Source organism: Simochromis diagramma, unplaced genomic scaffold, assembly GCF_900408965.1.
Source record: "Simochromis diagramma unplaced genomic scaffold, fSimDia1.1 OVJJ01000816.1, whole genome shotgun sequence".
In the NCBI taxonomy this organism is placed as follows: Eukaryota; Metazoa; Chordata; class Actinopteri; order Cichliformes; family Cichlidae; genus Simochromis; species Simochromis diagramma.
This window is the reverse complement of record NW_024386908.1, coordinates 11,616,965-11,641,166: the sequence shown is the minus strand read 5'-3', so window position 1 is coordinate 11,641,166 and position 24,202 is coordinate 11,616,965. Positions and strand designations below refer to the sequence as shown.

The window sequence follows — 24,202 nt, the reverse complement described above, 5'->3', positions numbered from 1 at the left end:
CAAATGGGAATATAACCTACTAGATTTGGAAAGAGTAGGGAAATAACTGAACATGGGCTATTTCAAACAACAATATAACAAGCAAAAATATACATGTACCTATAAAATATCTACAGGAGATGCACAGCATGGGAAAGTCATGTCCTTAAAAAATAGGAAGAAATCCAGCAAAGACCTGACACATGGTCTAAGAGAGGAATCATCAGAAATGTGCAAAAGTACTGTTTGTCTATCATGGTATGCGTTTAGTGCACTGCCAGTGTGTTAGCCAATCAGATCATTTCCAATTGCATCATTTCCTATAGCAACTGTTGACCAAATGTGCAAAACATGCTTCACTAAAGCCTCAGTGAAAAAGTCTCAGTGAAAGGGGGGTTCTGAAGAAGCTGATATTAAGGAAGGGAAATGTGGAGAAAGGGCTGAGGTGTGCCAAATTACACAAGAACTGGACTGAAAATCAGTGGCAAAAGTTCTTATGGATTCATGAATCTAGTTTTGAAATTTCTTACTCAAATTGTCCGCAATATGTACAGAGGTAGTCAACAGAATGAATCTTCAGACATCTGTAATACAGAGGCTCTGTTTGGGGTTGCATTTCAACCAGTAGTCCTGGAGAGCTTGTACCATCAGAGATTAGTCCACCAGCAAAAACATGCTGTCAGTGATTGGCCAAGAGAGTTTATGTTCTGAAGAATAAAAGAATAAAAGTCACACTAACTACTGACTTTTGAGTTTGTTAGAAACTGTTTACCGTCCCATGTCTCTTTGTAGTTTTTTTTAGTAGTGAGTCATCTGTCAAAAACAAAATCTTCACCATGTCACACCAACTTCCTGTTGCATCTTCTTCTTCAGTCATTTTACAAGTACATGGGAGCGATACAAGCGTCAACACCGCCATCAAATGGACAGGTTTTAAGCAGAAATTTATTGGCGTATAATTTAACCTGTAACATTTTGATGAAGACTCCATAATATGCAGAATTTGTTTCATTTTAAATGCACATTCTGTTTTGGGTTTTATTTTTATGTTGTACAGAAGTACAATGTGTTAAACATGTAAATCAAGAAAACATACATATGTACAAAGAGTGAAAAAAGCAAAGTCAGCTCAATAAATTAAGACATTCAAACATTTGGGGAGCTTCAATAAAAAAGAGAAAATCAAGGCAACATGCAGTCCATTTCAGTGCAGCTGGTGTCAATCATGTCTGCTGTGTCATTCAATGACATCCTAGAAAAAAGAGAACACAAAATGTATGTGTGAGAAAAATTACACCATCTGGAAAACATTATAAAACAGTGCTAAATAACATCTCGATGCATGCTCAATCATGCTGGTAAGGAAATCCCAAAAAGTTGATTCTGTTCATCCGGATGCAGCGTTTTCAGTAGGAGTCTGAAGAAGAGACGAAGAGATCAATCAACCCTTTGGGAGTGCTAAATAACACTTACATCATCTGAGTCCTGTTGGCAGGCTGTGCTATTGCTGCTCGTGCCGCTTTCATGATCAGCTGCAGTGGAGTTTTCGTCATCCTGGAGTCGAAGGTTGGAGAAACGATATATCGGTGTCCTGTATTTGGTTTATTTGAAGAGTTTCAGTCAGGTTTCAGAGCTCATCACAGCACAGAAACAGCTTTAGTGAAGGTTACAAATGATCTTCTTATGGCCTCTGACAGTGGACTCATCTCTGTGCTTGTCCTGCTAGACCTTAGTGCAGCATTCGATACTGTCGACCATAATATCCTATTAGAGCGATTAGAACATGCTGTAGGTATTACAGGTACTGCACTGCAGTGGTTTGTATCATATCTATCTAATAGACTCCAATTTGTGCATGTAAATGGAGAGTCCTCTTCACACACTGAGGTTAATTATGGAGTTCCACAGGGTTCAGTGCTAGGACCAATTCTGTTTACATTATACATGCTTCCCTTAGGCAGCATCATTAGAAGACATAGCATACATTTTCACTGCTATGCTGATGACACCCAGCTCTATCTGTCCATGAAGCCAGATAACACACACCAATTAGTTAAACTGCAGGAATGTCTTAAAGACATAAAGAGCTGGATGGCCGCTAACTTTCTGCTTCTTAATTCAGATAAAACTGAGGTTATTGTACTCGGCCCTGAAAATCTTAGAAATATGGTATCTATCTAAAAAAAAAGAAAAAAAAAAGAAAAAAAAGAAAAAGAAAAAGAAATATGGTATCTAACCAGATTCTTACTCTGGATGGCATTACCTTGGCCTCCACTAACGCTGTGAGGAACCTTGGAGTCATTTTTGACCAGGATATGTCCTTCAACGCACATATTAAACAAATATGTAAGACTGCGTTCTTCCATTTGTGCAACATCTCTAAAATTAGAAATATCCTGTCTCAGAGTGACGCTGAAAAACTAGTTCATGCATTTATTACTTCCAGGCTGGACTACTGTAATTCATTATTATCAGGATGTCCAAAAAACTCACTGAAAAGCCTTCAGCTAATCCAAAATGCTGCAGCAAGAGTCCTGACAGGGACTAGAAAGAGAGAGCAGATTTCTCCTGTTTTGGCTTCCCTTCATTGGCTTCCTGTTAAATCCAGAATTGAATTCAAAATCCTGTTCCTCACATACAAGGTCTTAAATAATCAGGCCCCATCTTATCTTAATGACCTTGTAGTACCATATCACCCTATTAGAGCACTTCGCTCTCGCTCTGCAGGCCTACTTGTTGTTCCTAGAGTATTTAAAAGTAGAATGGGAGGGAGAGCCTTCAGTTTTCAGGCCCCTCTTCTGTGGAACCAGCTTCCAGTTTGGATTCGGGAGACAGACACTATCTCTACTTTCAAGATTAGGCTTAAAACTTTCCTTTTTGCTAAAGCATATAGTTAGGGCTGGACGGGGTGACCCTGAATCCTCCCTTAGTTATGCTGCAATAGACGTAGGCTGCCGGGGGATTCCCATGATGCATTGAGTTTTTCCTTTCCAGTCACCTTTCTCACTCACTATGTATTAATAGACCTCTCTGCATTGAATCATATCTGTTATTAACCTCTGTCTCTCTTCCACAGCATGTCTTTATCCTGTTTTCCTTCTCTCACCCCAACCGGTCGCAGCAGATGGCCGCCCCTCCCTGAGCCTGGTTCTGCCGGAGGTTTCTTCCTGTTAAAAGGGAGTTTTTCCTTCCCACTGTCGCCAAAGTGCTTGCTCATAGGGGGTCATATGATTGTTGGGTTTTTCTCTGTATCTATGAAGCGTCTTGAGGCGACTTTTGTTGTGATTTGGCGCTATATAAATAAAATTGAATTGAATTGAATTGAACTGTAGCAGACAGCAGGAGACCACCACGGTCAGAGCTTTCAGTGTGCTTAAATTTGAACATGCAGCAGATACCATATGTGTGACTCACCTGTTTCTATAAATCACTCTCTTGACAACAATCACAGCAGAAACAATAGCTATGAGGACAATGATGACTGCTCCTGCACACACCAGGATCAACACCAGCTTTTCTCGCTGGAAAATACACGAAAAGGTTGATATTTATCCAAACAAAGACAATTTTATAAAATGAAGCAAAGACTGAAAGAGCACAATCAACCTACTGACCGGTGTGTCAAAGTGTGTGACTGAAGATGTGGACATTGCAGGAGGAGCAGGACTAGGTTTAATACCACAGGCTTTGACTGTCTGCTTTATGAGCTGAGGACTGAACCCACCCTCACACCTATCACTCGGGACCTTGCGGTATCTACAAAAACAAAAGGGAATAGTGTGAGATTTGCATGTGCGCATAAAGGTGGTGTTTCTCCTTGCTTTATGAAGGCAATTACCCTTCTGTCAGAAGCTCATCCTCCTCTCCATTCAAACAGAGCTCATAGGTTTTATTTGCAGCGCTTGGCTGTCTCACACACTCTGAGGTGTTAATGTGTCGATAGTAACCAAAGTCGCTGTAGTAAAGGAGAAAAAAAGAGTTTTAGTGCAACCACAAAATGCTTTTCTCTTCTTAAACTCTATATTTTGCAAGAAAATGGGTGCAGCAAATTATTAAAAAACGTGCAAAGACACATGAAAATGCAGTACATAAGGGGAAAAAAACACAGTAATGCTGGGTTTTGGGCTGAAGCTATGTCTTTGGCTAAGAATGCAATTAAAATGTTTTAATTTTGTTTTAATTTTGTTGTCTGTTATGTGCGGACACAGCATCCCTTGAGTTAGCTGCTTTTTTTGTGCTTGAGTGATTCACACGTTTCCCAGACAGAGCAGCATTATGCTTTACACACCGTAAGAACACTGGTCTCTCTTGGTCGCTTGCTGCAAAAAGAAGTTCATGATCGTCTGCTTTCTCATCCTTGGCAAGGAAAGCACTCAGGTCACACTTGCCATTGCTACACTCTCATTTAAAAGCCACAGCCATTAGCTAGATGCCAAAAGCCGAACAATGCTGCCTTTCTTCATTAAAAAGGAAAACAAGCAAACAAACAGAAAAAGTAAATGGAAAATAAAAAGCTGATCTTGAACTTCTGAGATGTAAGCAAAGGCCTCAGAATTTCGAATCATTGTACAGCTAAGATAAAGTAATATATTATTATTTATTGTGCAAAAGTCTTGACTAAGCTCTTGTTTATTTTTATTTTTTTAGGAAAATGGGAAATAGAGTTTGTACACTCTGGCGAGGTTGAAAGTCAGTATTTAGTAAGACCAGTGATGGGACTAACGGCGTTACTTTTTTCAGTAACGAGTAATCTAGCTAATTACTATTTCTATCGTTACAACGCTGTTACTGTTACTAACAAGAAAATGTGATGCGGTCGCGTTACTATTTTTCAACAAACAGACGGCTGAAGCTGTGTTCAGCTTACTCCACCTTATATCGGTTGCATTGAAGAAGCTGACTATGCGCTACAGCTTTCAGCAGCTGCACTCGGCAATCACTTTCTGGCAGACAATCACTTTTTGGCACAACACCTGGAGCTAAGGGGGCAAAACAATCGCATGAGTGCTGCTGTTTGACTGAGGAGGAATAAAGTAGTCGTGGTAAGCCAATCACATGACCAATTTAAGATGACAAAGCAACAAGGTGATATATACCAGTTTTCAAATTGTGTTTATAGGCCACGTAAAACCAGAGTCATGATAAACAACATATACCCTGTGTTTTTTCCTGAATACTTTTGTCAAGTTTACTGTCTAAGGACAGCGCTAGCAAGCACTCTCTGCTTATGACCAAAAAATAAAAAAAACACAACAAAAAACAACAACAGCAAAAACCAGCCCGTTCATGTTGGTGGAAAAATGCACCATGTCGACCAATCAAAAAATGATATGGACAACATGACATTTGGTTGTTTAGGAAGACGGGATAGTTTTAGGAGTGAGAGAGAGAGAAAGAGAGAGAGAGAAAGACAGTAGAAAAAGAGAGAGCGCGAGTTTTGAGATGTGAGACGTTTAGCATGTTTGGAGTGTGTAGTTAATGTGTTGTCTTGTGTAGTTAGTGTGTAGTGTTGTGGGTAGTTTTGTGTTGTGTGTCAGAACAATGAGATGACTGCTGTCTCCAGGTAAAAAAACAGGAACAGTGATACACCTGCTGCTGTCAGACCTGCAGGTATCAGGCTGTGATGTTCTCCTTTATAGTGGACAGGAATTATTGTTTTGGAGTGGCACAAATAATTTGCGTGGCATCTTATTGAATGCAGAAAAGCTGATTGTTATGTAAATAGTTTGAAATGTTTTTTTTAAAGGTAAAAGGTAAAATTGACAATTTATATTTGCATTTAAAGTTATGAAATATGATTCAATAAACATGTCTGTGGTTGTTACAGTAAAAAAAATATAACTTTTTCTACTCGGATTTTATGTTTTTTGTCTGATTTTAGATCAATTGTGTTAATACAGTATGTCAAAATGAAAACATAACTGTAAATTCAGACACGTAAGGTTGTGCTGAAAAGGATGATACCAAACAAGGCAAAGTAAATAGTTTTTAAAGGTGAAATGTGGAGGGAAAATCAAAAGTAGTTAACAATGGCCAATTATACCCTGGACCCCAGAGGGTTAAAAAATTTTTTTAAAGTAACGCAATAGTTACTTTTCAAGTAATTAATTACTTTTAATATCTTGCAACTCGGTTACTAACTCAGTTACTTTTTTGAAGAAGTAACAAGTAACTATAATTAATTACTTTTTCAAAGTAACTTGCCCAACACTGAGTAAAACCATCTATAGTCTTCAACAGAGCCTGTACTCTCTTCAGCAAGCCTTCTTCTAATTCCTTTAAGTTGTTTTCAGGAATAAATCTCCAGGCTCCTTGAAAGACATTCAAAGCTCTTTGGATGTTTCTGCCTTTTGTTCCATTCTCCTTTAAGATTATCCTTACACTGCTCCAATAATACTGAAGTCTGGGCTCTGGGAAGACCAATCCATGACTGATAGTGTTCCATTGTGTGTTCTTCCATCCTGGTATGCTTTTACTGCATTCACTGTGTGCTTTGGATCACTGACATGGTGAATATTTAAGCCACTGGCAATCAAATACTTTCATCGCCCTAAACCATGACAGAGCATCCACTGTGCTTTACAGATGGCTTTAGACAATCACTGTTGTACCTTTCCTGATCTCATCCATACATACTGATGACATCTTGAACCTATAATTTCAAATTAAGACTCATCACACCATAAGACCTGGTACCACTGATTTTCAGTTCAGTTCTTGTGTAACTTGGCGTACTTCAGCCACACTTCCACTGAGCCCATTTCTGGCCACGCCAAAGAGTGAGTCTGTTTTTAAATACTCAGTCCCAGAGTCCAATATAATGTACCTGAGAGATACTTCTTAAGAACATGATGTTCATATACTGTCCATCTATACTGTAGATAGTATTTTTTTTAAGTCTTCCATGACTTCTTTTGAAACCTGCCCACTTTCATCACATCATTAAGTGGCTTAACAAATGGTCAAATAGTGACGGGAAATGAGTGGAAAAGTGGCCAGTGTGCAAAGAAAAACTTTAGAAGACCTTCAGAAAGCCTTGAGAACTATTGCTCAAGGTCATTAAAAACAAAGAGGGAAAAAAGAAAAGAGTCTGGCTCACTGGAAGCAAAATGTAATGAAATGAAAGGTTTTTACAATAATATGTAGTACGTTACAGGACCATTTAAAAACAAAACAATCCAACATACCACAAGAAATCTTCTCTGGTGCACAGACAAGGGCTTTGCTTTTTCATCACCACAAAGCTTCGCCCATTTCGGCATAGAGATTGCTTCTTTAACCTCCTGTAGGTCTCCTTAACACCCAGGACACATCCATTTCTTTCCGAGTCCCCTCCTTCTGTTGAATGAGCCAACCACTCTTCATAGTCGTTGTCATTACCTGATGAAGGCAGTGATGACCTATTTAACTGTCACTAACAATCCTTTTAAAAAATGCAGGTTTAACAAAACCAAACCTAGAATGTAAATAAAGCAGTTTTAGGCAATGTTAGTCAAACTAGTGACGCATAAGTCTGTCCCAACACTTACGTCACTTTCATAAGATTACTAATGCAAGTGCAAAACAGCATCTGCAATACAACTAAGCAAAATGCCACAGGGGAAATATCGAAAGTCCCGGGAAAGTATCTATCTTTTCACCACCAGATAAAAGGGTGTGGTTTAATTACAGCATCTCACACAAATTGTAGAGGAGAAAACAAAAAAAAAAATGCAAACAGGTCTGTTTTCTTCTTCAAATCTGCGTCATAAACAGAGGTAAAACAAGCAGGATGTGTTTTTACAGGTTTTTAGAGGTTGTGGAAAATCCCTGCTTCTGCAGTCGGAAAACAGCTAATACAACTCACATGAACCTACCACCAGGTGGCAACATGCCATAGAAACCAGTGAAGAGCAAAGAGTGCACAGTAGTTGTCTAGACTTACATTCTCTGGTAATGAGACTCTGGAAATCAATGGTGACTGCTACCCACATGGGCTGGCCGTCTTCCTCGGGCCGGAAGCCCCACACACTGACGGTCATGGCGTTGGTCCCCGGCTCAGATGCCAAGCCTGCAAAGAAGAAGGGCTGATCCGTAAAGTTATACAGCTTCCAGCACTGACCCTCATCCGTGGAGAATCTGATGGTGAAAAACAGTAGAAAAAGAGAAAACTTTAAATATAAGAAAACACTTCCTGTCACTTCCCTGTGGTCTTTAAATGAGAATAAAGTACTTGATAGTCTTGACTTGTCCTTCACGATGGGCCTCCACAGCCACAATTAGACCCCCAGAGTCCAATATAGTGTAGTGATGAGGACCCCTCAGTGTCCCCCTCCAGTTATAACCTCCATCTGAGGAAACAAACACGTCGGGGTTCTGCGATGATGACAGAGAATCACCCACGCTGCCTGTTAAAAAGAGGAAATCATCTATAAGTGTGCATTTTACACAGTGTTTGATGCAATGGTTTGGACTGAAGCACTGAAAGTAATTACAAATTAATTACCATGCGCAATAACCAGACCAACAGCAGCCGGCTCAGACAGGGTCACCATGGGAACTATATGGTTATTACGACTGTGTTCCCCATGTATATGGAGATTGCACTGGCAAAAGAAAAAAAAAGATCAAAATGAAAACACATACATACAGACAGATAATTTTTTTTTTTTTTTCATGTAACATACACTCTTGATCTTGTCTCCACAATTTATGTTCTCGGGTTTTTTAAGCGGTCTCCACGTCCCTCCTCTGTTGAATGAAATGACAGATTTTATACGGCCATCTGAAAGAAAAACGAAGTATTCCGGTCAATATTCAGTAAGTTCAATCAGGATTTTAGATATAACTCTCATTATGCAAATCATGGCTGTTTATTGAAAAATCAAATGGTTTGCTTTTAGGCAACTCTAAAAAAAACAAAAGAAAAGACTGAGCTTCTGTTCCTATGGGATGATTTTAGAAGTCTCACAGCCTGGCTTTTGTGCTCTGCTCAGCAATGCTGAGGCCATGCATGTGCCATGACAACCTCTCTGTAAAGTTTAATGTTTTTCTACTAATTTCTTTCTTTCTTTCTTTTGTAGCTTTTATGAGCAGGGTGGAGTCCACCTGCTCCGGGTGTTACAAACCGGGATCTTTGTCTTTGTTTTTTCTTTACGTCAGCAATCAGCTCCTTAGTTTCGTTAATGTTGGGTAATATTTTGTTCTCTTAGCACCGCACTGCAGTATTGCTGATGACAGTCGTGTTCTCTTCTGTCAGACAATGATGTTATTGGTTGAGCACTAAATTGAAAGCGGCATGACAGCCTGTCCAATCTCCTCAATTCAAACACTTATAACTCATAAAGTGTCACAAAACAGACAACTGGGGGCTACATTTTGGGGGTTGGAATGAAAAGCTTCTCACTTAAAGCCATTTTTTACAGGAGTTATGTACGAAAAGCTACGAGACAGAAGATGCATACAATACCTGTGTGGAGAATCTTACCAACGTCTAGCTTATTGGTGAGGTACACTCCTCTCAGTGAAGTAATGTTGGTGAAGTCACTCTTTCGATGTCCATCAAACAGGTGGCGCTCAAGAGATTTGGAGAACAAGATCCCACGGTCGTCTGAGGTGTACATGGTCCCAAAGAAGGTGTCTGAAATAAAACGGAAAGCACGAATGTATCTCACAAAATTACAACACATTTTAACTTCTCCTATGTAAAGAGTTGGATTTTTGCAAAAGTCTCAAGCCACTACTCATGTCTTTATATTTTGCTAGAAAAATAGTAAATCAGTGAAGTTACTTATTGAAACATATGCAAAAAAACCCCCCCCCCCCCAAAAAAAACAAGTTCTAGCACATTTGAAAGCCAATACTGCAATAATGTTGTTGTCTGGACTCTGAGGAGGTTAAACCAAGGCTGATAGTGTTAAAAGCATTGATTAATACCTTGAGTTAGGTGCTATTCTTGTGCCTGAATGATTCATAGGCCAGTGTTAAGTGACTTAACAAAATAAATTGTAATAATAATAAAACATTTCTCCATCACCTGAGGGAGGTGATGGGGACATGTTAAGCTTTTGAATGTGTGTCCTCGTGTGTGCATGTGTATTTGTGTTACACCCCGATGCCAAGATATGCTTATCAGCTTTTGCAGTGAAACCTAAGTCTTCCTCGTTTCAGCCAGCAAAAGACAAAGTCACCCCACACCACCCATGCACCACTGTCTCAAGCAGGTGTGAGCCAAAAATTGTATTATACTGAAAAGAGAATAAAATTGCAATAGAATGAGGAAGGAAAAGAAAGTTGGAGAGGGAGATAAAAACAGAGAAGGAAAGGAACAAAGCCATGAGATCTAGACTTGCATGGACAAACACACACTCAGTATTATGGACTGATTTGTCAGCAAGTCCAAGAACTTGTTAAACCAGTCTTGCCTTTACAGTTGAAGTTTTCCATTTCAACAGGAAAAAAAACTGATATGCTGTGAGGACACGTTCGCAAATATGTGTCAGTCACAGGGTTAATTTTTATAGATGTGGCTTTTTGAATGGAAAACATTTTCAAAGATATTAAAAGGTCCCATTTGCGGGTTTATGTATCTGTCTGATACCTCCCGGGTTGTCCACATGCAGGAAGAGCATATCCTCATCTCCATCCAGGATGGAATAAAACTGCAAACAGAGACACATATGAGAGTCGAGAGCAGACGTGAAAAAACACGCACACACAAAAGAGATGACTCGTTCAATTTTTTGCTATAAATCTTGTCTAATCTTCTTGAGACAGAATGTGTGTTTGTGCTGTCAACAAGATGTGTGGGTGTTTCATCAGAGCAGGTGTGTGTTCAGCTGGTGTTGAAAGGGAAAATGTTGCCACCGATGTTTTTTCTGCATATCAACCAACTTCCTTAGTATGAATGAAGTATCTGCATTTATCTTTAATGTTCCCCACCCATAAACCTGACACAAAGACAAACGGAGCGGTGCGATAAACATCTCAATTATCATTTAAAGGAAATTTGTTATAAGTGCCAATTCAATTCAATTTAAAGCTACTGTGTTGTGCTGGGAGGGAAAGGGTAGAACCACATCTTGCTTATTAATAACTTACTAAGAACTAAGAGCAGTAATAATACTATATCTTTGAAGGGTCAGTGATATGTGCTGATAAAAAAAAAAGCAGACAAATGGCTGTGCACTGTAGTGGAAGGTTACATTTCGGTGTTGACTAGACAATCTGTTTTTAAATACTTAGTGCAGGAGGGGATTAATAATGAGGGCAAAAACTGATGATGTGTGGGGTTCACACATCATCAGCTTTTGCCCTCAGGCAATCCTGATGAATTTACCTACAGTACATTAATTAGATCTGAAAAAAATTCCTGAATCTACCTACAGTAAATTCACCAGACTTGCCTGAGGGAACACATCCTCAGCTTTTGCCCTCAGACAAATGTGATGAATCTACTGGAGATTCATCAGAAAGCGAAAACGTTGCTGTACATTCATCAGATTTGCCTGAGGGCAAAAGCTGATGGTGTGTGGAGTCGAGCGACTCCAAAAATCATCAGCCATACTTTTGATTTCATTTTCAGCCTGTTACTGCACTACCGTGTTGGGCGACCCTTGAGAAACTGCCCTAATTTTGGTAATATATTTTGGTACCAACACCAAAACATTATTAACATATTAGACTGTTTTCATTAAGAGAGTGCTATAATATGCTTTGCATTACCTCAAGATCTCCCAGTTTGATTAGTTTAAAGTAACTCTTTAGTACTTGAAGGCACTAATAAGCTCTACTACCACTTCCACAGTGTTCACTGTGATTCTAATGAGGTCTCATACTGTTTGTAGCCTCCCAAGAGGTTTTTTGGCTACATTGTACATAATGCTGCTGTTATCAAAACACTTTATGAGTTCTGTGCCACAGTTGCTTTTTTTAAGTACTCTCAGCCGCCCACGTATTTCCCACATACAGCAAATGGATCCACATGTGTGGTTTGGCACAGATTCCACTTTTATCCAGAGTCTGGATCAGATCTAGGAATACACTACTTGTGAGGCTGAGCTTGTTTCTTCTCCCAGAACTGAACAAGTTAATTTTACCGTGTAAGGTGAATGTGTTAACCTCTACACTACAGAGGTGCATCTGTATTGTATTTAATATAGACATGAAATTATATACAGAGGGTGGAGTATAGAAATGTTAACAACACTAAAGCCAAGGAAATCTGCACAGGCTCTTGGATTTTACTTCATGCTATGTTGGCCTAAAGAGAGAGACCACTGGGGATCTGCACAAAGATAAATATTAAACACTTTTGACTCTGAATCAAACAAAGCTACTCTAGTAGAGCCCAAGATTAAAAATGGAGCTGAATTCTTGCAGAACAGATCCTCTTTTAGTTTGAATGATAAGTAAGCACGATCTGTCTGTGTACATCCTTGGTCGTCTCGGTCATGGTAATCTTAAGCACTTAAAATAAAGTAAACTTGACTTCTTCTTGTTTGTGAAAACGTTTTGCCGCTCATCCAAGAGACTTCTTTAATTCTAAAAACTGATGAGTTAGATCATCGCCTTGGAGGTTGTCCCAAGAGTTACTGACTGGCTGCATGAGGGTATGAGGGTCACGTGAGGTAAGGAGTGAAGCTAGGCTGTCAGTACCACCTCTCCGTCAGTTTTTAGAACTTATGAAGTCTCTTGGATGAGCGGCAAAACATTTTCACAAACAAGAAGAAGTCAAGTTTACTTTATTTTAAGCGCTTAAGAAGTAATCAAGATCATACATTTGACTGCCTCGTGCTACAGTTACATTTTGAATACTACCAAACATAATTGGTTCAATTCCCAGACCTACCTGTAGAATATTAGATGTTGTTGCTAACACACTCAACAGAAATGATGGTTGATATTTTCTCTCACCTGCTCAGTGGATGCAGAAGGCAGGAGTGCTTGACTGAAAGTATCTCCTTGGTCTGATGAGAAATACATCACACGAGGAGATCTCTAGGAGAAAAATAACGCATGACTATATAGATGGAATATATACTACTCGATAGACCGAAGTGTATAAATAATGATCCAGCCATCTTACCGGGTCTTCCATAACGGAGAAGAAGAGAAACGCTCCTATGTAACCAAAACTGTAGATGTCCTCATGGATTATGGTGAAGGTCTTCCCCAGGTCCTTTGTTCTTTTCAGGATTAAATCTCCCCTCTCCTCTGCCTCAACTGTATCGGCAAATGACAATAATAACACGAATAAGTTCAATAAGAAATGTGCACTAGCCTTAAACACATTTAAGCTCATTGCTCATCCGCATAAAGCATGCACCCTCACAAGCAATAAATGTTTTGAGTGAAAAAAAGTACTTATATTTATTTTGAGCTTGTGAAATTAGGCTCTGATGTACACAAGAGTAGTGATTTACACATCTGACGGATAAGTGAAATTTGTCTGGTTTGATCCTGGAAGGAGACGTAGATCCTTTTGGGGTTGTGTCAAGAAGGACTTTCAGTGTAAAAATCCACCAAATCAAAAGCTGTGGAGGGTAAGGCAATAGTGTTTTCTCATGTAGCTGTCTGTCTAAGAATAAGCGCTGCTCTACTTATGGATTTAGTCATCTTAGCAATTATAAATCAAACTTAATCTCAATACACTATACTCTACCCCTCAGTTCCTCACACAACTTGGTAATTTATTTAGTTGTTTTTCAATGTGCTTATAACATGTCAGTTTTGAGCTTCTTCAGTTGCTTTATTGTTTTATTGTACTTTAATAGCTTTTATGCCGCCCCGTAATCAAAGGATTTTTCCTGTGAGATAATAAAGATTTTAACTTGGCTGCAAAAGCCATAAAGATGCAGATTAGATTAAACATTAAAAGCAGAATTCTTATGACTATGCAAACCCTGTTACACACAAAATAAAAACATATATACACACTAGAATACAGACAAGCCTGTATTACAAAGTGTCTGATCTTTAAATTGCACCAGTTTTACAAAACCCTTTAACAGCTTTACAGGTTCTTACCTGCATCTACTTGACTGCAGCTGAAGAACAAATTTATGCCAGCTCCCCTGATGGAAAGAGGAAGGAAAAAATTACAAACACCTCAAAATGTCACAATTTTAATAGGTCCTGTTTCTTTTTAAACAAGCATTTATTGCTTCATAAAAACCTTGCTCCTATCATCTCAGTTTATTCAAAGTCCCACATGTTACGCATGTCATTATGCATTTTCCAGTGCTGTTACTATATTTGTGCCACAGAGCTATCACTGTTTGATATAATGAATAACTCTTTTTTCTTCTTTATTCTCACCATGAGAAAGAATGCACTCCATCATGAACTTTTGTCCACCAGGCCCCAAAGTCCAGAGAAAGCCAAAGACCGCCCTGAAAGTCAGGAAACAGAGCAATGTTTGCACATTAAGGAGTGTTCCTGATGTGTGTTTGTTTGGATGATAAACATGTGTGTCTGTGTGATAGCCAGGAATATTAAACAAAGCAACGGAAACCACTAAGGGACTATGAAAGTTCAACAGACTCACATCAATGCTGAGGGCCACAAGATAGTCAGGGTTGAGGAAGTGGTACACAATTGGCTGCGCCAGGTGAAAGGGCAGTTGGATGAACTTGAAGGTTGCACCAGCATCCGTGGAGGTGAAGATAATCCCACCTGGATTGTTAAGCACCGGTGTGTCGGCTGTTAAAATCACCTGTCAATGAAAATCAATGGAAAACAGCTCAGAGATGGAAATTTGAGAAAGAATTTTAGCTTCATCAATAACTTTTTGTAGTTTCGTGCAGAATTGTCTGCTTAAAATTCAGTGCATGCAAGCTCTGTACTAGTGATTTCAAGAAAGAAAGAAGAAAAACATCCACTTTCTCAGCTAAAGATTCTGCTTGCATAGCTCCGTGCAATATAATCAGTCTGTGAACAAAACTGTAAGAACACTAGTGGGTAAGACTCAAGCTGATTAGATGTCAGCATACAAGATATTTTCACACCTTCATGTCAAAACATCACAAGGTCCACAGCCAAACATGCAATGCAGTTTACCATCACTAACTGCTCTTTCATTGCACACCCACAGAAAAGTGTTAGTAAGAGTGTAAAATAGTGCTACTTACAGAGATCCCAGGTCCAACACTGACTCCAAATTCCTCCTTAATAAAGGTGTGGTTGATGCTCTGAGAAATGTCATGAAAAGATTTGCCATAATCCGTGCTGATGAGAGAGGAAAGATGGTTACGTTTTGATTGAGGTGCCCACGGTAGCTGCTGATCAGATTCTAACTCACCTTCTGTAAAGTCGTGAGGAGCCTCCTTCATTTAAAGGATGAACTGGACCACTGATTGTTGACAGCACCAAGACCACCTATCAAATGAAGAAATATAGTTACAACTTTAAACACTGGGTTAAAAAGTCACAGTTAGATTAAGACGATCCAGTCTTATAGCACACCTTAATTTGGCTTTTATTTTAAACCAGCATGTTGTCTAACATGTTTCTCAAAGCGCAAAAACCTGGTCAAATCTGTGCTTTCATTCTATAAACAAATCCTTAAAGTACAAGATGGAAAGCTCAGAGATTGTGTCCACTGTAAGAGCTAATGAAATGTAGGTTTTTCTTATTTTTTCCTTAACACTTCATTACTATATTCCAGTTGTCACTGACAGAACTAGTAAGATAAGGATAAAACCAGGGGTATTGTGAAATTACATACCCACGGATATTAAAGAATGAGGAGAATTTGCTGTGTTTAAAATCAGCCTCAATTATATTTAATTCATTATCGTATATTGATGCATATTTGTGTGTTGTGGCACTTTTTTTCCTTTACAAACTCTACATTGAATTCTATTGTGCCCCTGTGACATGTAAGAGGCTATATGCAATAAACTTTCTGTATAAGAAGCTACTCACCCCTGTATCATCACCAACCCATGTGAGAATTACGTAGGAACCATCATCACCATTAAAACCTGTCTAAAGAGAGAGGAAAAAAACTCACACATCACAAAAACAGGCCTAACAAGCTAAATTAGATCTCTTCTCACAATTTCCTGTAATTTTCCCAATAATACTCTTTGCCAAATGAGTATACGGGCTTACATTACTATACGTGTTTATATTACTTTCACTTGGTTGAGAAACCCTGTTAAGCATTGCAAAACACAAATAAAAACGGGTACCAACTTCAAAGTCCTGGAATCTCTTCCTTTACATTAAATAAAAGGCACGACGGACATTGCACCTGCCTATATTGACCAAGCTGCAGCTCACCTCGTGTGTGTTATCATCCAGAACCTCGTGTTCGGCGGGGGTGAGGAGGAGCCGACAAGAGGTGAAGGGAGGACCATGTGAAGGCTTGGAAGTGCCTGGGGAGCTGCTGGCATCCCTCCTGGGGCGACGGCGCATTTGGTCCTGGCTCTCACTATGCTGAGTCCGGCGGAAAGTCAGCGTCTTTCCCTCCTTGATTCTGCATTCAACTCTCATAAGAAGAACGACGGACACCCCCAAAAGCATCAAATGTCTCCAGATCATGTCGACAGTGATGTGACTGCAATGAAAAAAAAAAAGAGTCCCACTGACCGATATGCCTGGCAATAATGACTCACTTTTGTTGTACTCTAAAGGTAAGTGGGTGTGGGAAGTGCTTGGACGGGTCATTAACATAAAAAGTGCTGCGCTAAGTGGCACTTCCACCACCAGCAGGTGCTTCTGCCCGCATCCTGGTGACCTAACTGCAGGGAGAAAAAAGTTTGGGGGGGTTTGTCTTAAAACAACAGATTAATTCGTGATTCGTTCACTTATCGTCAATAAATTAACAAATGAATTAGCAACAACAAAAAACAACTGGAATTCACATTTACAGAAGTTAAGGACATTTTAAGGACAGCTTCAAAAGAAAAGTTCTGGCAAGCTTTGAAAGAAATAAGAGACGGTAATGTGACATAAAATCGCAGTAGTATGGGCAGGTTAACGCAAGAGGTCGACATGTATTCACTTGTGTTGCTTTCAGATGTGTAGAATAGAATAGAATAATCCTTTAATTGTCCCACAAGGGGAAATTTGGTTGAAACAGCAGCCAGAAAGACACATATACAAACAAACAGTACACAGGACACATAACAGAAACATACACAATTCTTTCTTACATATTTACATGTATGAACATGATAGGCTATGATGCAAAATACCTCAGGGAATTATGGCTATGATTCATCTAGTTAAGTTGCTACGACCTCATAGTCATGTCCTGAACAACTCAGATCTAAGGAATCAGAGGGCTGGGTTTTTTTGGCCGGGGGGCGGTGCCACAGAATTACACAGCTGCTTTCACCCCGCTGTGAAAGCAGCTGTAACAGGCTTTCCCTTTGGAATACCTTTTTATTTCCAAGACACCATGTGAACTATTACAGGAACTTTCATCTTAACAGATATAGAAAGTGAATTAATACATAGTTTCAATTAGGATTAAAGGTAAAGAAAATTAATTATAATGGTGCTGTATGCATTTAAGGGTAGGAAACCGAAACCACTGAAGTGGTAAAACAAGATATCTAATAATTTGTGAGAACTGAAGTGTGGCACATTAGTTAAAAACACAAAACATAATCTTATGATGAGTCACCTCTAATGACTTGGTTAGGTACAACTACAACCCTTATAGTGAAAAAGCACTCGAGATATTGGAAAACTGACAGCAACAAGTATAGGCGCCACCAATGGGTGGTCAGTGGGGGGCTCTGGCCACCCACCCAAAATTTGCTTTGTGGGAGAGTGAATCTTAATCTGCTTCTGCCTAGCTCTGCCGAAAATCTAAAGCGATGGCTGGACTTCCAGTCAATCAATCAATTAAAACTGATTATTATGGATTTCAAAATCTTCTTCGCTTTTCATATGTGCCTATTTTCAGTGATATCAACTTTAATAGCAGGGAATTAACTAAGCTTATGATTTTTTTCTTTCTCTCATTTTTGCCATTTTCAAGTAACGTATATTTGATATCAGCATAATAAAACTGGAAATTCAATTTTTGGTGTGCCACCCCAATAACATTAGAGAACCATCCCACTGCTGATATGATGAATGAGCTTCTTAAGACACTTGGCAAGGAACTTATCTCTGCAGGGGGACTATTGTAATTCGTTGTTATCAGCTCGCTCTAAAAGCTCCCAGTTCAGATTCAGGCGATAGAAACTCTCTACTTTACAATAAGGCTTAATATTTTTTTTAATGTTAAAGCCTATAGTTAAGGCTTGATCAGATGTTCCTGAATGCTGCCTTAATTATTGCTATAGTAGGTTTGGATTGCTGAGGGCTTCCCAATGATGCACTAAGTGTTTGCACTTCAGTCTTATCTCTTCTTTCTATGCATGTTTATACAACACAATATTTAATCATTAGCAATTATTTCACACTGCCTCTCTTTCCTGTAGTGTGTCTTTTGTCCTCCCTCTCTTGTCTTTACCCTCCCCTCACTGGTCATGGAAGGTGGATTCCTCTCCCTGAGCCTGCTTTTCCTGAAGATTTCTTCCTGATAATAGGGATAAAACATTTTCATTCCTACTGTCGCCAAATGCTTGCTGAAATGGAGTTTTGTGATTGCTGGAGTTTCTTTCTAATATTGTAGCTTAATGTACCTTACAATATAATGTGCCTTTAGGAAAAAGTTATTATGAATTAGCGCTATGTAAATAAAATTGAATTGAACTGAGTGGCATGTTCAGCATGGCATGCTGGAGAGATTATATCTCTCTGCTGGCCTGGGAAGGCCTCAGTTTTCCTCTGAGAGAGGTGTGGGCTTTGCTGCTTAGGCTGCTGCTCTCGTGACCTGTCCCATGAAAAGTGGAAGAAAATGGTTGGATGAATGAACTGAATTCTATAATAGGTAGAATAATACATGGTTCCAATTAGGTTTAAAGGTAAAGTGTCATAAATGTATTATCCCATATCCTATTAGGGCACAGAAGCAGAAACCACAGAAGTGAACTTAAGGGTGTGTAGAAACACAAAAAACTTTTTTGTAATGACTTGTCTCTGACTTGGTTTTATTTGTGCTTGGGTTTGCTTACGTACAAATCCCAAAAACACTTTAAAAGCCCTTGGGATAATCAAAGACTGAGAGCCAAGTCTTTTGTGCAGTGAAACCATTCAAGCTTCAATGGTTATTTTGTCCACTTGAAAGAACTAGAGATCATAAAGTGGTAAACCACAAAACTCTTATTTAATTCACGTTAAAATTCCCCCAAAATGCTGTTTCTTTGATTAATATGATTTCCTTTTTAGATTTTTTTTTCTGTGACCAGAGGTTTTCTGATTTAGCTCCCAACAGTGATTCACTGTTCACTTTCTATTTTCTGATTTTGTCTCCTGAAAAGCCCGAGATGGTATCTGCGCTTGATAAGAAGAACAAATGTTATTTACAACATTTTACCTTTATTCACGTTGAAATCCTGCACAGAGTCGTGCTTTTCAGCTTTTACAGATCATTTCCCAGCTTTGTCGCGCAACACATATTTGATTCACAAAACCTTACTCACAACAAAAAGGCAGACAGATCTTTACACAGTGGAGAGCTTGTTGCGCAATTTTTGCTGGAAGTCTGAAAGTTTCTTTCCTTTTTTTTTTTTTCCCCCCCCATTTTCTAGAGAAGTCATGTTTTGTTAAGACCTGTTAGTTTTATAGCAGCCTGCATTTCTCTTTTTGACTCCAAGTTCAGTTGCTGGATCACTACCAAACTGAAACGCACACCTTGTACTCTGACTTCTACATGCTGCAATAAACTTACACACATCAAAGACATTCATCAAAAATCCCCCAATGTTTTCATTCACTTTGCTTAGAAAATTATATACAAAATGTGTACTTTTAACACAAGGAATGTGTTCTGTGTTCAGTAGTGGTTTTACACAATAGCTGCTACAAGACATGACAGCAGACAATGGGCTACAAAAAAGTGCCCAAACAGAAAGAACCATTTGGACCATAAATCCACATAAGTGAACATTCCATGTCCTTCCAGACAGTTGCAGAACATGTCCAAAAACTACAACATGACGATCTTCTCATGAGCCAATGTTTTTAGTCACGGGCCGCCCTCTCCAGTTGTTTGAAGAAATGTCCCTCTCTGTCTGTTGGTTCAGCTCCTGTAAGTAGTGATGGTCCTGCACGTGCATGAGACCACCAACGGAGTCCGCCATTTCATAAAGGACTGCAAGGACGGAAAGTGCTGTTCCAAAGAAATACATTTTCAGGATGGCCGCCACCATGGTTTCTGTGAGGAAGAGCTGCCTGCAAAAGGAGAAGTAAATATTCAGATTTTGATGACAGACAAACATTAATTCTACAGCAGGGGGGCCATATTTAGATTTCCAAAAAAAAGAGGACACTTGGCCCAGTCATGAAGAACTTTAATAATACTGTTTGCTTAAAGAAAACTTTAACATATTTAAACGAAGCCTTCTCTGTGCGGTTAATGAATGGTGAAATAAAAAATAAATAAATAAATAAATAAAAAATGTCATATAGGCTTTTATAAGTCTATAAGTGCAAAAAAGGACAGTTGGTCATCCTATTCTACAGCAGATTTAAAAAAATATATATATATATATATCAGGTAAAAGATTTGTAAGAAAAGTTGAGGCAAAAAAACCTAAACAAAAACATGCATTGATCTATGCACGTTTGACAGATAGCTTGTCACCAGCCTACAGATTTTTGAAGCCAAGCAGGTAGCTGAATTTTGAAACAGTTCATGTGCATTTTGATCACTGTTTAGATCTCGATGACCGCAGTACAAAATTCACCACAAGACACAGTAAACGAGTAAAAGCCTTCTGTTTTAGAAAGAAATGCTCTAGGAAGGAAGCTTGAATCACCGGCATACATCAACAGGAAGATAATTTGTGCTGCGTTTGCAAACTTCTGGAAGAATCAACTTTACCCTGAGGAATAATCTAAAGTCCTTACGTCTCTACACATTTTCGACGATGCAGCTGTTACTTTCAATGCGGATGTAATAGTTTCACTTATTCACTGTGCTCAAATTTACTTAAAAGAAGTGAAAAATAAAAAAATAAGGGACGACTCAAGGCAACAGTCAGAAAGCGAAAGACACATGGCTTTCAATGCGATAAAACACAGACATTAAATGCTGCTTGTCGGTACTTTAACCGAAAGGCTCTTAAAGACTGGGACATGGTTTCTAATGGCACGATAACATACCAGAATATCCACCGATCTGTAAACTGTTGTTCTCTCTCGTTTCTCGAAGCTGTGCAGGCTCTGTTTCTCCAGCGGGCACGACACGACACGGCACGGCACAGATCAGCAAAGAAACCAGTTAAGTTGTTTGGTTATTTTGTCCGTCTGTTAGTTCACACGGTGTTTCTTCGTGCGAGGTGAGGAACTCTTCGTCCAACCCGCTGCTGTGCCCGCACGGTCTGACTCCTTCTCTCACTCTCTGCTGTGGTATGATAGACGACGTCACGAAGAGGAGAGTTCTGGGTTTTCCAGGCTGTTGATTAATTTCCTGTTTTAACAGCACTCAAATCACTTTCAGCCTAATTGTTGTGTCGATAGTCAGTTCACGACTGACACATTATCTGATAAGGATATGGGAAATTTGTAAACGATTTCTAGTGAAAAAAATGACAGTTAAGTGTGTGGACTGTGGTTAATTTCCTTAAAGCTAAATTCTTTTTTTTTAATGACCAGCAATTGTTAATTATTCTTGACTACATTCAGGTTTTGCAAAAATGTGCCATTTTGGAATAGTGACACTCGGGCTTAGAGACCATGCAGGCAAGCCGGTTGTGAGGGAAAATGAAGATTCCCCAACTAATTTCCAGTAGTTGCTGGGAGAGTGATTGATAAAGAGTCACGCAGCCCTACTGTCAGTGACACCCTGTCGCTAGAGAAACTGGCATCCAAATGTAATTGCGTTGGTCTTTAGCATATTGTTGACCAAATTAAACTTGTCTACAACATCTGTCTAGCTGTTCTCCAAGGTGTAGTTTCTGCTCTGCATCACACTTAGTTTGATAAAGATAGTAAGTTTCAAACATGAAAAACTACAGGCAGCCATGCAATCAATAAAATGTTTTTGGTTGTATCATATCTAATATTTGAACATCAGTTGAGCAATGTGTGCATAATGTCAAGTGAGAAACCTTAAAAAGGTTTTAGCTTGCTAGGGAAGCCACCAGCTGCTGGGGAAAAACATGCATTCCCAGATTTGTTGGCAGTGGTTCTTGGAGGTTGCTGGCTGTTGCTGGGTAAGTCGGTTGCAAAGAGTGTGCAGCACCAAAAACCTCATGATTGCTTTGGTTGCTGCTCTCTTTGTAGCAACTCTCTTTTTTTACTTTCTCTTTTAGTGGACTACCTGACAAGCAGTAGTAAAGGTTGGTAAAGTGCGTGCCAACTTGCCAACGTTAGGAAATATGCATTTTTCCCCAAAAACCAATCGTTGTGGACCAGTGTCTAGGCCTGTGTGACAGGGACCAAATTCACTTGACCCTACAGTTCCACTATGATCATTCAAAATTGCTTACAAGTTCACATCATGTGTTTAGAAGCCACACAACTGGAAAACCTCTCATTATTACTACACTTCTGTATGGCTCTAAGTACTGGATCCTTCTAAATGAGGGCATGGACAAGCTCGAATCTCACAGATAAGGTGCCTGTGCCAAATCCTGGGTGTCAGTCTGGTCAGCCGCCTTAAGAACACCTGCATCCATCAGTGCTGTTCCACCAAACCAGCCACTCCAACCCCAATTCATCAAAATGAACCAAGGTTATGTGGCAGGTCTACAAAATTGAGGCTGGTTGCTATGCCAAGAATTTGCTGCTTGAAACCCAACATGCCAGATCCTGCCTATCTTCATGGCTAAGAAGTGGCAATATCAGATTTTAGCTTTCAGTTTTGCTGCTCTAAAATCTTACAAATGCTTCGTATGCCCTGCACCAGCACCAACAGCTGAAACATGTTCACACATCAGTTGACGAAGTGTGTGAAATGGCAAAAGGTTGAATGCAATGGAAGCAAATTTGCTGTGAACTCCTTCTTGCTGTGGCACGGCAGGACGCTATGTCAAGTATGTTATTGCAATAATGAAATAATGAATGGAGGAATCAGCCACTAGCTCAGTTTCTGTGTCAAATTAGTAAAGGCCTTCATGTGACTCTATTGGCTCAGTTAGTTTTAGGTCATAGTGGATAACACATGTCCGTAAAGCGAGGTAATTTTGTAATTCAGCATCATTATTAAAGGCAGAAAGGAGGACTGACCAAGGTGGGTAATGACTTGTCAACCAAGTCATTCGCCAGTAAATGTGTGGTGTGCTTGGCTTTTGAGTTAGATCCAACCCTGGCTTATCACATGCCAAAACAAGCATTATTTTACAATAAAAACAAAAAGAGGTTAATTTGATCTTTGTTTGACCGAACCTTTAAATACTTACTTTTAGAGTAACAATAGAGCACTGTACTTTTTTTTTTTTTTAAATGTCATTATTACACATGTTCAGTTACAATATTTTGATACTTTATAAATTGCTCAGATTTTACCATGTGTACAATTTTTTATGACATGGAACCATTCCTCCCGATTCAGCATCTCTAGGATGCCTTGATCAACGAGCACACAGTGCCACAGCACTATTGTTGATTTACCCTGTGTGCTTTAAGTTATTGTCTTGCTGGGCGGATCGATCCAAACATCGATTGTATCTGTACCAAGTCGGTAACGGTATCAGATCGATACTAGCCCGGTGAGATCGATTCTTTACTTTAAGTTCCGCTCTCGTTTCCAATGCTTTGGTTTCGCCAAAGACTAAACAGCCAGGTCGCCGGAGTAACCGCTCCTGTGTCAGCGCAGAGCGGGCACACTTTGCTCCTCCTCCCCCCTCTCGTGTTTAGATGTTGCGCCGTCACGTGATGTGACTTAGACGCTTTGGGGGTTGTTAAATTGTTTACATATTATTTATATTTTCACCAGTTGTTGTTTTTGTTGTTGAGAAATTTAATTGTAATTTTTGTATTATAGTTTCTCAACATTACTTGTTTGTTTTAATGTGTTTACTGGTTTGCGTGCACTTTTTATTTACGATTTTTCTGGAAAAAAAAAGATAATAAAGCACTTTCTCTTTAATTACAAACTTTGTCCTAATTATGTCCTGGGTTTTAACTATTTAATAATAAAAAAGGAAACATCACAAAAAACACTTAAGGT

General features: G+C 39.2%; 1 protein-coding gene across 3 annotated transcripts; it reads right to left on the bottom strand.

Annotated features, from left to right (window-relative positions):
- Positions 1–18: 18 nt before the first annotated feature.
- si:dkey-159a18.1 (sortilin) lies at positions 19–21,550 on the bottom strand. 3 transcript variants are annotated; one of them, XM_040036018.1, is made up of 23 exons: positions 21,193–21,540; positions 17,163–20,259; positions 16,246–16,522; positions 15,886–15,948; positions 15,260–15,336; positions 15,090–15,186; positions 14,507–14,674; positions 14,278–14,351; positions 13,987–14,033; positions 13,046–13,182; positions 12,874–12,957; positions 10,559–10,619; positions 9,446–9,598; positions 8,646–8,743; positions 8,465–8,564; positions 8,192–8,366; positions 7,904–8,097; positions 7,167–7,359; positions 3,818–3,934; positions 3,594–3,735; positions 3,394–3,500; positions 1,453–1,533; positions 19–1,231 (listed from the first exon to the last, which is right to left on the bottom strand). In XM_040036018.1, exons 2-23 carry the CDS (start codon positions 17,186–17,188, stop codon positions 1,162–1,164), a joined length of 2,541 nt encoding a protein of 846 aa, XP_039891952.1. In that variant the 5' UTR covers positions 17,189–20,259; positions 21,193–21,540; the 3' UTR covers positions 19–1,161. The 3 variants fall into 3 exon arrangements, with proteins under 3 accessions (XP_039891952.1, XP_039891950.1, XP_039891951.1); XM_040036016.1 differs by having other exon boundaries at positions 16,246–20,259; positions 21,193–21,550; XM_040036017.1 differs by having other exon boundaries at positions 22–1,231; positions 1,453–1,570; positions 16,246–20,259; positions 21,193–21,549.
- Positions 21,551–24,202: the final 2,652 nt, after the last annotated feature.